At 42.9% G+C, this 16,356-nt stretch overlaps 1 protein-coding gene across 1 annotated transcript in view; it reads right to left on the reverse strand.

Moving 5' to 3' along the window:
• The window catches only part of fam135b (family with sequence similarity 135 member B), a 40,984-nt gene extending 27,719 nt beyond the window's left edge, over positions 1–13,265 (reverse strand). The window contains exons 1-3 of the mRNA XM_044053013.1: positions 12,949–13,265; positions 5,624–5,720; positions 4,120–4,199 (exon numbers count right to left, since the gene is read on the reverse strand). Coding sequence (XP_043908948.1) covers positions 4,120–4,199; positions 5,624–5,700 — 157 coding nt within the window. The 5' untranslated portion in view covers positions 5,701–5,720; positions 12,949–13,265. The remainder of the gene's footprint in view (positions 1–4,119; positions 4,200–5,623; positions 5,721–12,948) is intronic.
• Between the last annotated feature and the right edge of the window lie 3,091 nt (positions 13,266–16,356).

A 16,356-nucleotide genomic window follows, 5' to 3' on the forward strand; every position in this document is an offset into this window, starting at 1 on the left:
GTAAATCCACTGATGTAACAAACTAACAAAACTCCTTGCTTGTTTGGTAATGAAGCCTCCTCCATCTGGAAGGATCTCTCCGTCCCACCTGGCGTCATGTTGAACTCCGGGATTTTATCACACATCATATTAACCAGAGAGAAACACTGTTATTTGAATCATTTCCCATGTATCTAAAATGAGCTGCCGCTGCTGCTGCTGCTGCTGCTGCTTCTGTGAGTCCTTTCACCGTGTTTTGAGGAGGAAACACTCAAAATGACATTAATCTCACTGTCACAGTCACACTGAGATTAATTGCCTTCAAAAGAGCCCTAAACCTGACATATTAACCTCTGCGGCGATCCTTTACAAACCACAGGAGCTGCAGCGCCGAACAATGATCCTGGAAAAGAGCCTTAAATGGCAGCCGGGACCTCGGTGTCCTGATACAATTAAAAAACAGGAACATGTGGGCTTGACACGTGCAGCGAGATCACACTATCACTGTGCTCTCGTCGTTGCAAGCTAAAAATAGCCACTATTAAGTATCGCCACTCAAACGGCTTCCTGTGTTGCCAGGAATCCAGATTTTAACGGAGCCTGTGAACATATATGAATACAACAAAAGATGAGAGCTTACTTATCTTTTATGATACAAAACCATCTGCAAGTAATTACAGCTCGTTTGGAAATTAAATGATATATAAAATGCACAGCACGTGAAGTACATGCTACCTCGTTGGCTGCTGGTTATCCACAGGAATTTCAATGACGTTGAAAAAGGAGAAAATAATTAAACTTAAATGTTTTGGCCACAAAATAACTTGAGCTCTGCAAAACCTCTGTAGCCACCATTAATGGCTCCAATTAAGGCTGAAAATGCATAGGGGAGCCTATAGCTCTCTGTTTTGTCTTGTTTTGTAAGACTAAACATCTTTAGGCTTTGCTCTTTTTCCCAGCAGCCAAATCATCTGCTTAAACTCAAACTGTGATTATATTGTGCTGTTGTGGTAGGAGGAGCCAAAGCCAAACAACAGCCAGTAATGATTCCTTCTTCATTCCTTCCTCTCTTTTCTTCTTATACAGATTCTTCACAGACCAATTTTTATCTGAGATTTTATATGCAAATTCAAATTTTGAAGAAGCCACTGCATGCTTCAAATCGCAGTATTGTGGCTCTTAAAACCATAAAGTCTGTATCTGAATGTGGGTTGTTTGATCACTGTGAACCGATTCCTAGTCCCAACTAGAGTTGCACGATACCCACGATACCCCGCGGTGCCAAATCGTATCGGTTCCTACTATACTAGAAATTCTACACGACAGTACTACCATGGATTACTATACCACCGGTGCCAGTTGTTGCTACATAGCGGCCGCCTCTACTCCCCACCCGGCTTTTCACTGCATGCTACTCCCTTGTAAACAAACACACATTGTAACTACTGCAACCGAACGACACAGCTGCTGAATGATTGGCTGTTTGCTTGTTACTGGTGACGTCCGGGGATATGATAGGCTGTTTCCGCACGCTGGGTCCGCCCCTCTGTTAGCTGATTGGCTGTTTGTGTGTTTCTGCCGGCAAGAACGAACTCCACGAAGACAGCTCCGCTTCGATAGAAATTCGAAAACATCAAGCTAAAGTTCTGTCTCGCCCAGACGCGTGCACCTCTTACAGTCACAAACACGAGACAACACACTCACCATGGCAGACGCACCGGGCCTGAGCGGCGAGTCTGCCGTGGCGTCGTCGTCAGTGGCGCCGCTAACTTTGCTCAAAAAACACAAACTCCAAAAGTCACATTTGGAACTATTTTGGCTTTAAACAAGGCACAGACGGTAAAGCAATAGACGATGGCCGTCCACTGTGCAGGCGCCGCCACCTAGCTATAGGAGCCAAAGGAGGGAACATATATATGTTTATCATGCACCAAACAACATTATAAGTAATTAATAAGTATTTATAACTTGTGCAAATACATTGCCGTTCATAAAAATAATAATAATCAAAAAAGGCTGCAGTATCGCGATACTACCCGGAACTGTGATACTTTGTCTGGTATAGTATCACGGTTACTCATTTTGGTATTGTGACAACTCTAGTCCCAACCATTGTTCAAACGACTACAATAGTTTCTGTGCTGTGAGCTAACAGATATCAGATGTCACTGACAGCTTAGACCAGGAGGGGGTTGGACTATGTAAATGTGAGGATTCTGTCTCTTGGCTCCCAGGTGTAAATCTTTGAGGCTAAAAATTCTACATTGAAATGTGGCCATCTTCTTCAAATATTTCAGATTTCCATGTGTTAGACATTGATGGGAAGCTTAGAAATCACACTTTCAGAATCTGTAAATAACGCAAATTAGCACCACGCTAGCTCTTCCAGAGACGAGCTGTTAAAACAACATTATTTCATAAACCAGCGCCACCTGTCGACTTTCAACAGCCTCCAAAAACCAGCCATGGCAAGAGCTGTGTGTGTTTTAAATGTGTCCTGAGTACGTCTGCGGGGCCGGTCCCCGGGCTCCGGGTTTACCTGCGGGACCAGTCACTCACCCTGTGTGGGTTGGGCTAATCCAAAATAGTGAAAAGAAGGGGGGTGTTCTCTGAAGACACAGTGTTACCTCTGAAAACACCCTTGGTACTTTCCTCCTGATGAAATTAACCATAGACTGTATGAAATTTACATGGCAAAAATTGATGTAACCCATTGGTTAATAATAAATGGGTCAGTTTATTGTTTCTGTTTAAGTAATATCACTAGATCAAGCCTATTCTAACATTCCACACTACAAAAAATGAAATTAAAGTATGTATGTTTGTGCTGACTTCGTATTGGATCGATATTGGTATCGGTATCGGCCAATACTCAAGGCTGCAATATCGGTAAAAAAAGTTGTACATCCCTACGGGATATATGAAGAAGAAGCCAAATCTGAAACTCTTTTTACGAGCAAGAGCAAATGAAAGGAAGAGAATGGAAGCTAAAAATGGAAGCTACAGTATTTTCTGAAGAGAGTGAGTCCGTCAGTCCTGAGAGGCAAAATGACCTCAATCACACAGACACGGTGAAGCACATCGCTCTCATTCTCTGCTGAGGAACAACACACAGATAAGATAAGTCGATAACGCACATGTCTTAGTTTGCCTTGCATCTGTGGATGGATCTATTCTCAGACAGCCACGTCTGCAACCGTGAATCCACAGATGTCAGGAAATGAAGTATATCTGGGAGACGACTGCGTATCACGTGGATGTGACATTTGACAAGTGTGATCTACACCATGTGTGTAAAGTTCTCAGGTTTTACCCGAACTCAGTGTCATGTGTGTAGTCAGTGATCTATCGTTTGTTTGCTACATCATTTATCCTCACACCAGAGGACATGGACGGATGAGAGGCACCAGCCGACACGGATGTCAGAGGGACTAAAAGACCAAACTTGATAAGCAGACGGAGGAAGTAACAAGTGAGATAAGTGCTCACGACAATAATAATGACACGTCAAAGGAACACAGAGACATAAAACCACTACACAGACACAAGAGTACCACAATTCTATTAGATTTCTCTAAATATTTGGTCTGATTTTATTATCACAGCCCAATTAACGTAGCAGCTGCGACAGATAAATATTAAATATTATGGAAGACAAAAAAAAGATTAGACTCACCAGTATAATCTGTCACAACCTAAAATAATCCTGTCAAACTCTACTATCATAAACTGTTATGATGAGAATAAAACACACAGAGGTTTAGATTCAGTGAAACTTCTGTAAAGAAAGTCTTTTGACAAATGGATAAATAATAACAATAATAATAATACAAAAATAAATGTGTTTAAAAGCTGATAAATTTAACACTGACGCAAAAGAAGCACCAGCAGGTTCATAATCCCCACGAGAGACAAAGAGCGACAATGCAGCTGATTATTAAGTGAATGAACAGCAGCTCCAAATAAACATTCATGCATCAAAACACGTTTGCTATTTGGAAAACAACAGGGTTCATTTTTGGAAAAGCACAAAAACACAGACTGAACGTAGAAGTGTGTGCGCGTGTGTGTGTGTGTGTGTGTGTGTGTGTGTCTGTGTGTGTGTGTGTGTGCTCAGCTATAAACATGACTTCCTCTTACCTGCATTGTCTTGAGTCGTCGCTATTAACCTGTGGGGCACTCGAGGTGAGACCTTCAACCCTGCTCGAACCTGGTAGAACCTGAGGGGGACGACAACAGTCACTGTCGGGACCCCCGGGACCCTCATGTGGAGGATAGATTGGTAGAAGATGATGTGTGAGTGTGTTATTATGTGTCACCATATTCTAACCTTTGACCACCAACATCTAAAAAAGTTACCATTTAAAATCATTTAAATACAAATTACAAAAGACATCGTCATATATCTCTGTTTAAAGGACCTTTGTATCATCACATGAACACTGGGTGCTTATATTTAAGGGAAACATTCAAGAATAGAAATAGAAAAAGGGGAAATTCAATTATTTAAGTCTGCGGCATGAGAGGGATAGAATATAGAATATAGAATATCAGAATAGTGCGAGTGACAGAGGTGTGGATTATTAACAATTCATATTCATATTCTGAGTAAGAGAAACTTGAGTGAATCAAAGCTCTGCTCGTGCTGCTGTCACATGAAAGAAGTTTTAACCTTTACAAAAAGAAACGTGGGAAAAGTGCAGATGGTCAGAGGACGTCAGCTGAGGACACGTGTCCTCAAATCCCCTCTGAATGTGGTTTTTGTGATTAGGTCTGAGGATGCACTCAGGACAGGATCTAAGACTTTGCCTTTGACGATGAGGAGAAAGTGGAAGTGCTTCTTGCTTCATTCACAAATCAAATGCAGATGTCGTCTCTATTTTAATGCAATCAGCCTACAAGTGGGCCCTTGAGTGTGCGGCTGTGTGAACGTGTGTGTGTCCTGTCGTAACTCAACGATTTGTCTTTCGCTCGTGCTTCAACTTCACATTGGGATCCTAGTGTTTCTCTAGTGTTCACGTCACAGAGACTGTGCCGCCTAAAAGAAACACGGGAACTGGTCTAAGTGCACTCAGCTGATCACAGATTACCATTATAAAGCTTAAGCTCGGCCCATTTGAGGAAGAAAAGTCATTAAAGCTGGTTTCAGTGAGCCAGAGGCTGAGCACATGAGAGGATTTCATCTTCCTGCAGACAGATCATGACAGGATAAACATGGCCTCTTTTTTAGTAGACTTTTGATTTTCACTCATTTACATTTTAATACTTTGCATCAATCTCCGAGTAAATTCACACCATAATATTATTCTTAAAATGTCCAGCACCAATTTCAAAGTAAAATGCACTCATGTTGGTTTCTTCTTGTGAAATATTGGCAGGACTGTGGAGTACACAAGCATGTTTACGTTGTTTATTTATGGCAAATACATTTAATAAACAACAGCAGCAGCAGCTCCATAGCAGATCACGATAATAGAGCAGCTCGTGTTTTCATTTCTATATTTCAAACCTTTTGGGGGCAAATTATTTCACCTGCCAGTTAATATTCTACAAAATAAAATCCTTTGTCGTGGATTCTATTACGGGCTCAACTGCTTCCACAAACCTCTGAAAAAGTGATTGTGTGTGGACATAAATCACTCACCCCCGCTGAAACAGATCCACATTGTGAAACTTGTGCAGCTGGACAGAAAACTCCAGTGTTCCCTGTACTTCAGACATGATATAATCCCACTCATCACCTGTGGGACAAGACAAGAACGCCACGTTAGTGTGACATCGTCAGACACATCAACAATGCAAACGATGACATTTTCTCCAACTGGCTCCCGCTCTGTTTTAGCTCTCTTCCTGTCTGTCTGTCTGTCTGTCTGTCTGCTGGGATTATGTGACTCATCCAGGCCGACGTGTCAGACATGTCATCATCGCTGTTTGGGTAAATGTCAGAAAATAAAAACCCTCCCCCATGATACGATTATTATTATATTATATGAGAATGAAATCAGTGACGTGTGCAGCCGCCGTGTGAATAGAATCAAAATAGGATAATACATGGAAGTGATGTCTATTCTTGTAAATGTCAGCTCCAGGACACATATTTATAATCCCACCTAATGGGTGGGATTAGATCTTTATGAACTGTGTAGTTCTTGCCCTTTAATTAAATGTAAAACACCTGCATACAGAGTCGGCAATTATCCGTGCACATCAGCTGCCTTGTTCATTCAAATTCCACTTTTATTGCACAATTATGTGCAGCCTGATGTTTTTAATGTATCCTGCAGGTTTCTTTGTGTTTGAGGGGAAACTTTTATTGTGTCATAAGTATTTTGAAAAACTGTAAGATGAGACGATGAAGAAGGAATAGAAAAAGACGAAGATTTTATGGCACAATATACAATTTGCAGTTCCCTTCAAAACAAGAGAGGGTTATTGTCACTATGATTCAACCCCATGACCTTGTGATGTGGGTAGTTAGGTAGATAGCATGCTAGGCTATCGCTGGCTGGATAGATCTCTGAATGACCTCCTTTTAACTTTTATATTCTTTTTTTTTTATTAATTATTAAGCACATATTAACACCTTATTCTACATAATCTTATTCTACCTCTATTACGACATGAATTAAGATTTTTCCTGATTAAGGTGTTATTGTGTGTGTTTAATAATTACTAATGAAGGTCTGGTATGCTCCTTATGTGCATGTTAGTAAGCACCTAGTCAATGGTGAATATGTGTTCCCTAATCTAAAGTGTTCTGACGCTGATCTACTGCGTGAATAAGGGACGGAGAGTCTGCCATGTCGTCTGCCATGTTTGAACTCATCTACAGAGACGAGGTAAAGACAGAAAGCTGGAATGATGACAGTCAGTTCTAATCTGGCTGAAAACAGATTTACAGATGACTGACATGTGTTATCTTTTAAACATCTGTAATGCGGCCTCAACACATCAAACTGTACAGAATCAGTGTCTCTACAAGAACCTGTGATCAACATCGCTAAATCTCGCTTCTTAACCAAGTGATGGATGTTTTCCTTTGACAACGCTCAAAGCTCAGTGTTTCCCCAAAAGCTTCAAACGCGAGCTCTCCAACGTCACTTTGACTCCACGTCCTTAAGAGACAAACGACACGGAACTCTGGTGCTTTCAAGAAACGTTAACCGAGACCTGAAAGTGAGAAGTGAGCACGTACAACACTGACAGTGTTTACAGTAAAGTGTCTCAAACTGAAACAGAACCCCGGGCTGCAAACATAGTCATTGAACATTTCTGTAAGTGATCACTTCGTAGATGGTCTCACAGTGAAGAGTTATCTGACCGGCTGCTGAGCTTCAATACTGGACATGTGACTTCTGTCGCCAAAACAACGCTCGTTTGCTGCCCCCCCCCACCTCTCAGTGAGGACAACACGGAGCGACCAGAGCAGTGGTTAATCTCTAACGCTCAAAAACAAGCTGCTGGATGTCAGAATATGAATCAGAAAACGTTGATTATCCAAAAAGGAAATTGTTTTATTACAGTTGCTCCATATCAGATTCAGTAAGAACCAGGACCAGAGTGACAGAGATGCTGCTGCTGCTGCTGCTGATGATGATGATGCTGCTGCTGCTGCTGCAAGACAGAGGCTGAGGAATGACTGAGGAACGTGAGGACATTCAGGATTAGGAGGACATTTTCATGGGTGCTGTTGGAGATGAGCAGTGGTAACCTCAGCTGAGTCTACAGAGCTCACAGAGAGGGAGACTGCAGCGCCATACTCCAAACATTTTGTCGCCTTCCCGCCGACAGTCATGACTGCGAATGAAACTCAGCACAGACACAAAAACACGTTTTCTATCACAATATAAAACGGCAGCCCGTGGACGAGTGGAAAGGGAACTTGACTTGTAACCAGAGGGTCGCCGGTTCAAAAAAAAGCCCACCTGGCCAAAAAGGGCTGGGGTACCACTGAGCAAGGTACCCAACCCCCAATGCTACTCAGTGTGGCAGCCCACTGCTCCTAATTCTAGGATGGGTCAAAATGCAGAGGAATACTTTCCCTAAGGGGATTAATGAAAACTAACTTAACTTAAACCACAGCGACTCCCGAATTCAAAATAACCTTGAATGAAAAATTAGTCTGGAACAAAGTAAGCATTTTATTTATTTATGTATTTGCTGAATGGGCCTCTTTAAAACACTCACACACGTGCTGATTAATTAAGACCACACTCTCACTGTTCTCCCCCCCCTCCTCCCCGTGTCCTTTCCAAACAACAGAATCTAATTTGTGCAAACAGGGCGTGTCTGGTGTCCTCACACTTGGCACGGACGGACTCTTCAACCTTACTTATGCTGATCAGATGGATTACAAGGATCGTGCCAAATGTGCAGGACATGGAGACAGAGAGTATCTGCCTTTTTTTCCAGAGGACAACAAGCCTGCGTCGTACAGGTGCACACAAGGTTCACACCTCAACGGCAGGAGACCGCAATGACCAAGGGATCACACGCCCTGACGACTCATGGCTGACTGCTTGTGACTGGAAGTCGGCAAAAGTGAAATATTCAAAGAGACGAGCTGCTGAGGCAGCGACCGCGCTCACACTGTGTCCCAGACCCTGATGTCACGTCCAGCATGAGGCGAAGAGAGGAATTCAGCATCACAACAGTGTGTCTTCACTGTTTTAATAATGTTATGAGGCAGATGAGGACATCTTCATGTTGTGAGGGGGAGATTTTCTGTCAGATGTCCATCAAGCTGCAGACCACAGTTGGTGTTTACATGAAAACTGAAAGCACAATCTTCTCCGGGCCCTAATCAGATGCTTTTAACGTCATCGGACACATGACACAAGTAAAAATAAGTAAAACAGATTTGGGGAAACGAATTTTGTGTACTTTTGTTTAGAAACACAGTTTTTTGATATCTGTAGATATGTAAATGATGCCATTTTGGTGTCCACTCACAGAGTCAAAGATTGCTGACAAACCCTAACCTTTTGTGTTGTGTGGTACATTAGCTGTCCACTGCTGCAAACGCCCTGAAGACACACAATAAAACACTCTTTCTCCATCGCTGACTCTGCCGACACACGCTCGAACAGGAGTGAACATTTGTGAGTGCGCGTAGCGACAACAGATGACACATGATGAACGTCACGAGTTAATCACAGAAGCTGCTGAAGTCAGCGAAAACGCTGCCTCACTGTTTCCCCGCCGACAACGACGCTTACGTCCAGGTTAGCTGCTGACTACGCGATCACAGATGGATAAGAAGCAGCAGTGAGGAGGAGACTGAACACTGTGTGCTCTCAGTGTTCTCTCTTTACCATCAAAAACATCCTGCAGACACACACACACACACACACACACACACACACACACACACACACACACACACACACACACACACACACACACACACACAACACACACACACACACACACACACACACACACACACATACACACACACACACACACTTACACACACACACACACACACACACACACACATACACACACACACACACACACACACACACACACACACACACACACACACACACACACACACACACATACACACACACACACACACACACACACACACACACACACACACACACACACACACACACACACACACACACACACAACACACACCGTTCGACATTCATGACTTGAGGGGACATTGCATTGACTTACATTCATTTCTTGGAGACTTACTCTAACCTTAACCACAATTACTACTGGCCTAATCCTAACCCTAACCCTAACCCCTAACCTAACCTAACCTAAAACCTATAAAACATATCTTCACCTTAAAATGTAGTAATTTACGTTATGGGGACTTGCTTTTTGTCCCCACAAGGAGGACAAGTCCCCATAATGTGACTGTGTAAACAGGTTTAGGTCCCCACAACATTAGTAATACCTGGACACACACACACACACAAACACACACACACGCGCGCGCGACAGGCGCTGAACGTCAGCTGCTGCTGAAAATTCATCAATAAGTGAATTAAATCAGCAAAGCAACCACACTGACAGCTTCAAAGGCTTCAAAGGCTTCAAAGGCAAAGACTGTCATTCAGCTCAATGATGAAGACGATCACAACACAGTGAGTAAACACAGAGGTCTTATATTCACAATCCCAAATGAAGACTCTGGACTTTGACAGACCTGTCCTATCCGAGGACGTTCTCCTCAGTAGAATTTACAGTGATTGTAAACTAAAATGTGGTCAAATGTCACAAATGTACTGATCAATTAATCAGATTAAATGACTATTTAATCTGATTAAATGAAGAAGCTGCTTCTTTTGGTTGCACAGACTATCCATCGCTGTTCTACTGCTTTCTCTCCACTCACACCTACTGTACGGCCAGTTTAGAGTGACCTCTAAATGGTGGCTGTACGTGGTTGACCACAGCCACAGTACCACACACTACAGTACAACTCCATCCAATCATTCGATTTTGCCGTTTGTGCACTTTTGCAAACTCACACATTTTCCTACTGGCTCCAAGTCATTAAACACTAATCATTACAAAACAGCCATCTGCTGTCTGATTACTTTTTAATGCACACACCCACACACACACACACACACACACACACACTAAAACATCCTGGCCTTCTCGGTTGAGTAGCATTTGTAGCTTCAAATGAGAATTAAACGTGTTTTTAAATCTCATTTGAAGCTAGAAAAGTTTTTAAAGCGACACATTCAGTCTTCAAAGTAAGTTTATATTTAATATCTATGCCCACTTTTGCTGCTTTTTGTTTTGTCTTCTCTTGTAAACAGCTAACTCCTCCCCCCCAGATGCTGCATGTACAGTAGACCTTCAGGACCTACTGTGTATGCACCACAGGAACTGAAATATCATGAAATACCATGAGATAACAGAAGAAGCCAGTCGTCCAGTATAACAGTATAGCTACACATGTGTATGGAGAGGTCTGTCTTAAGTTTGTCCCACACTAGAGGACAATTGGCCAGATTTCAGTCCCTGATCTGCTCCTTCCAACAATCGTGGGTATCTTCAGATTTGAGGCTGATTTGAACAGATTATCTGGCCAAATAATCTCGTTAACTTGTGCGACGGGTTAACAGACACGTCACATCAGAGTCTCCCTGATTTCACATCCTAACGAGCTGACGCATGTCGCGTACTTTTGTACGGAGCCATAACTTGTACAAGTCAAAGCTGATTCCGTCTTTTGTTCCGTGTTTGTTTTTGTGTTTCTCAGCACAAAACATCACACACAAGAGCGATTAACTGACGTCTGTGCGTGTGCCACAGTTACTATCATGAAATACCATCAAATAATAGAAGGCGCCAGTGTGGTCCAGTATAACAGTATAGCAACACGCGTGCATGGAAACGTGGAGGAAACGTGCCTTCCAATTTTTGATGATTTGATTTGAACAGATTATCATCCTGTAGTGTGACGGGTTATCAGACATAAGGTGCATCAGAGTTTTCAAATTGTTAAATGTTTGATATTTAAGATTGAACAGTGATTGGGTCGTATTCACAAACAAAACAGCCATTAACTGACGACGCCGACAGTCCCGCCTCCACGTCTGTTTACGTTCTGATGTCACGCGAGATTCTGTGAGATCCCAAAGCCCTGGAATCTCCTCCTGGTCCTGCGTCTCCACTGGATTGTCTAGTCTGTGCCTTCTCCGGATTAAAACGAAAAAGAGAAATGAATCTCTCCACAGACTGGATGGTGCACAACAAAACTGAACTAAGAATCTAGCTGTAAGAGTCCTTTTTTCCCACTCCAGCTACGGCCTCAGTCCTGAGAGGGTGAAAAGGCAGCATGAGTTGATATTAGGCCTCACAGGTGTTTCCATGTGTGCTGTGACAAACCTTTGCTGCAGATACGAGACAGACTAATGACCTCAGACAGTGATCCAGCTCGCTCTGCAGAACAACACAACACACACAAAACACTGTCGCCAAAACACCGACTTCAAGCAGGGACACAAAGAACTGTCACATTAAAATGACTAAGACTGCACTTGACTGTCTCACGGACAGAGGAGGAGGAGGAGGAGGAGGAGGAGGCGGCTGTGACGACAGAATGCCCTTGACAGAAACTCAGCGAGCGGGGCCCAGAAATCATGTGATGGCATAATCTTAATAATCTTAAACCCTCCGTGGTGTTGTGTCAGGGTCTTTGTGAGGATCAAGCGTTAGTAGCTCTGTCAACAACCAAAACAGGAACATTTAGTGGACTGACGGAGTGAAATAAAAGTGCTAAACGCTGCTTTCACTTCTAAATTAGGATCAACGCTAACTTGAAGAAGTGCATCTAAAGTATGGTCACGTCCATGACCCTGAACGAGTGAACCGCCGAAACTGGGTTTTTGTGGGTTTTCCTGCTCTAATGAAATGTTGACATGAGTCACGAGTGCCTCAGCAGTTTCTCAGCTGTTGTCTTTTCACCCTTGCATCATCACTAACATCTATTTTTACCCTCTCTGTGTTTGTGCAGCTTGTGCCGGATAAAGACAGTAAAATGTGCTCCGTCTCATTTCGGTCTCGACACACACACACACACACACACACACACAGCAGCCACTGCTCATGAATGGGACACACTGTGTGATAAAATATCCTCGCGGAACTTTAATTACACCGAGGCGTCTCATTCAGATCACTGAATACATTATTCCTTTATTTTGTTTGTGGAGTGTCCTCATGTCTCCTCACCAAAGGACACATGGCTCATGAATGGTATAGGTTAAAGACACACACACACACACACACACACAGGACACAGGACACAGTAATGATGTACATAAATAAGACTTTGATTAAAATCCATCCCTGTTTTTTGCTCTAATCAGCAGCAGCAGCAGCAGCAGCAGCTTCCCCTGCTCTAACAACAGCAAGCGTCCCTTATGTCCCTCTCATGTCCCTCTCATGTCCCCATGCAGACACACAGACAGACAGCCTCACCTTAGCAGTGATGTAGAGTGCTGTCCACCGCGGGCTGTCTCTGCTCCAGCCTTTGTCCACTCACAAGTCGCTGTTTTGCGGGATGATCGCGCGCCGTTGTAATGTTTATAACAGCGCTTCTCCTCCTGCTGCTGCTGGTGCTGCTGCTGTTGCCATGGTTATTCATCCAGACCCTCTGCGCTCTGCAGTCCCCCCTTTCTCTCTCCTCCCTCTCTCTCTTCCCGTTGTGTCTCTACGTCTCTCTCTCTCTCTCTCTCCTGATGGGGGATTGGAGTGCAGCAGCCTGCAGCGTCAGTCGCGGGATCTGGCTGCGTGCGTGCGTGCGTGCGTGCGCGTCCTCCGGGTCCGCCCCGCGTCTTGCACATAATAGCTGCACACACACACACACACACACGAACACAGAGTTGATAGTTAGGAAGGATATTAATCGCCAGCACCCAGTCAGTGCGTGTGTGTGTGTGTGTGTGTGTGTGTGTGACGTCACAGTGACATGCCCCCTAAAAGCTAAAAGTGAACCGTACAGACAAAAATGACCAGGCAAGAAAAAAAAACACAAGAATACACTGTAGATGAACTTATTATGTGAGTAATATCAACACCAAAATACCAGATATTCATTTACATTTTTAATCCATTCATATGCTTTATGAATGGATTAAAAACCACACGTCATGACCTGTGGTTGATGTTTGAAGGTCACTGCTTCATTGTTCACTTCCCATAACAGAAAAGAATATGCTTATACGCGATGAAGCGATCATTTGTATATTCTTTGAAATAAAGATATACTTTAGAGCTGCAACTAACAATTATTTTCTCCATCGTTTGGTCCATAAAACGTTAAAAAAAAACCTTGTATGTCAAACCCCGGAAATGATGATGTCTTCGAATGTCTTGTTTTGATTCAAAATGGCCTAAAAAAAAAAACAGATTTAAGAAGCTGAAACAATTATCACAATAGCTGACGATTGATTTAGTAATCACTTAGTAATCAAGTCATTGTTTCAGCTTCATTTATACATTTAAATGAAATCTTTGCAAATAGCAATGCTGCTGAGACCATTGAAAATAAGTTTATACTCATATATGAGTGATAATATGAAGCAGTGACAGTGTCGTCATGACGATGCAGTCGATCGGTGGTTCTCAAACTTTTTCCACCTGCAGAAATATGGAGCTCTCAAATACAACAGTAAACAGTAAACAGGTCGAGCTTTTCACACGAGGCACATTTATTCCCACAATAAGATCATTTGCTCTCTCTGACACTGATGCAGTGACGTTAATGCAGGTGAATCTTTACCTACATTCAGCTCCACGATCACATGGTGTCTGCAGCAGGAAGCTCGCGTACCACTGGTGGTACACGCACCACAGTCTGAGAACCGTGGCAGTAGATTGTACAGTAAAGACGTTGACTAATCGACACAGGTGTGACAAACAAGACACAGGTGGACACACTTTCCCTGATTAGACAGGACAGGAAGCAACAGTGGACACACAAGGAAAACTTCAAAATAAAACCGGAAACAAGGAACTGAAAACCAGAGAACTAAATGAATAAAGTGCTGTATATTATACTGAAGTTTTTGGAGTTATCTGTGGAGGTCTGGTGTTTTTGTACCACTTTAAGAAGCAAAAGGAACAAAATGGATAAGTTTAAATTCAGCTAAGTAACAAACACTCACCAGAGCCACCTCTTTGTTTTTGGCAGTCAGGTACTGTAATTAAAAACAAGCCCATCTGTCGTGGTTAAACAACGCATCACAGACGCATCACCTGTTAGATAAGAGAGAGGAGGGAGGAACGATTATGTAACACAAATAAAAATGTCCACAACTCATGAGCGGCTCTCTGGCAACTGTGCATTTAACAGCTTTAAATAAAAGAAATAAAAAAAATCCCAAAGTCAGCTGCTGTTTGTGCTCATGTCAAAATTTCAAGACACTCGCCTCAGTTCAGCAAACAAGAAAAACGTATGAAACTCACACCTGCGTTTAAAAAGCTTAAAAAAAATGTCAACAGACATTTTATTTTATCATCTTTTCAATATTTTACGTGAAATGATGTAATGTTATGTTTTCATTACCTTAGATTGAGCCCTAATTCAGTTTTCTTAATGCCATGTAAACACGTTAGTCCAACTAAAATCGAGCTGGTCTTAGTCGGACTAACGTGACCTGAATAATGTGAATTCATAGTCCAATTACTCCTGCATGTATATGACTTGGTGTTCTGCACTTGCACCAACTCTTCCTCCCCGGTCTTTGACCCGGAAGTAGAAGGAGACACTGTTGCCAGAGAAGAACGACGATGGCGTCGGCAAGAGCGAAAGCTACGAAGAAGACTGAGTTTTGGGCTTGATTGACTGATGTTTTCACCTCCGTGTGTGTACTCCAACCTCGTCTTAGTCTGACTACGGCCTTAGCTCGATGATTAAATATTATAATAATATATATTAAATGAATGAATTGCTGTAAAAACACAGTGGCTAATTGATTTGAAAGTTTTATTTTTTATTTGGGATTGTGGCTCTCTGACCTGAGAGTAATTCTTTTTAGTTTTCTTTTTCTTCATTTGTTTTTAGGTTTCTTTGCACTGTGGGCAGTTGTCAGTGCTTGGCAAAGCGTAGCTGTGGTGCATTTGCTACAGCACAGGTTAGATTTCAGCTAAAGGCTGCATGTTAGGCTACATTAATCTCATAAAATGCACTATAAAGCTGCAACAAATGAATGTGCACAGGCGCCGCTGCCTCTCAGGCTCCATGTTTACAGGATCACAGCTCGTGATTGACGCTTACTCCTGATTCCGCACGCAGCGCCACACTAGACTCAGGCTGCGCTCCAACACGAGGGCTCTGGCGTCTGTGACTGCGGGTCACAAGTGTGTGAGTCATGAGGTGTGTGTGTGCCACACGGATGAATGAGCTCAAAGTGGTTTCTCCTTTGCCTGCTTGTCTGTGTGTCTGCTGCTTCATTGAGAGCATGAGCTCTCAATTATCCAGCGTGGACACATGATCTCAGCCGAGACCCAGTCACTGGATCACATTTCCCCTCAGCTCTCTGGTGTCGTGCTGCTACAAAAACTATTTCTGTAACACGATAAGAAACAATTACTTCAACTGCTGACCTTCGGGTTTATGGTAAATTGCGCCGTTTCGGTTGGCTGTGAGTTTATTGATTTCCTATTTCTCAGTAGCGTAAATGCGGGGAATCAATAAACCAGTAATCTGAGATTTACACACAGGAAATTTGAATAAAAGAGTCAACTCCTGTGCTGTGGTCGCGCACCCTTGTTTAAAGAAGACTCAACTGTCTTTATTCTGCACGTTTTCACATTAACAGTGTGTGTTCATTTGCATGAGAACCGCGCCCGTCACTTCACAACCACCAGCACAGTTGTGACGGG

This window comes from Solea senegalensis, linkage group LG20 (assembly GCF_019176455.1).
Source record: "Solea senegalensis isolate Sse05_10M linkage group LG20, IFAPA_SoseM_1, whole genome shotgun sequence".
In the NCBI taxonomy this organism is placed as follows: domain Eukaryota; kingdom Metazoa; phylum Chordata; class Actinopteri; order Pleuronectiformes; family Soleidae; genus Solea; species Solea senegalensis.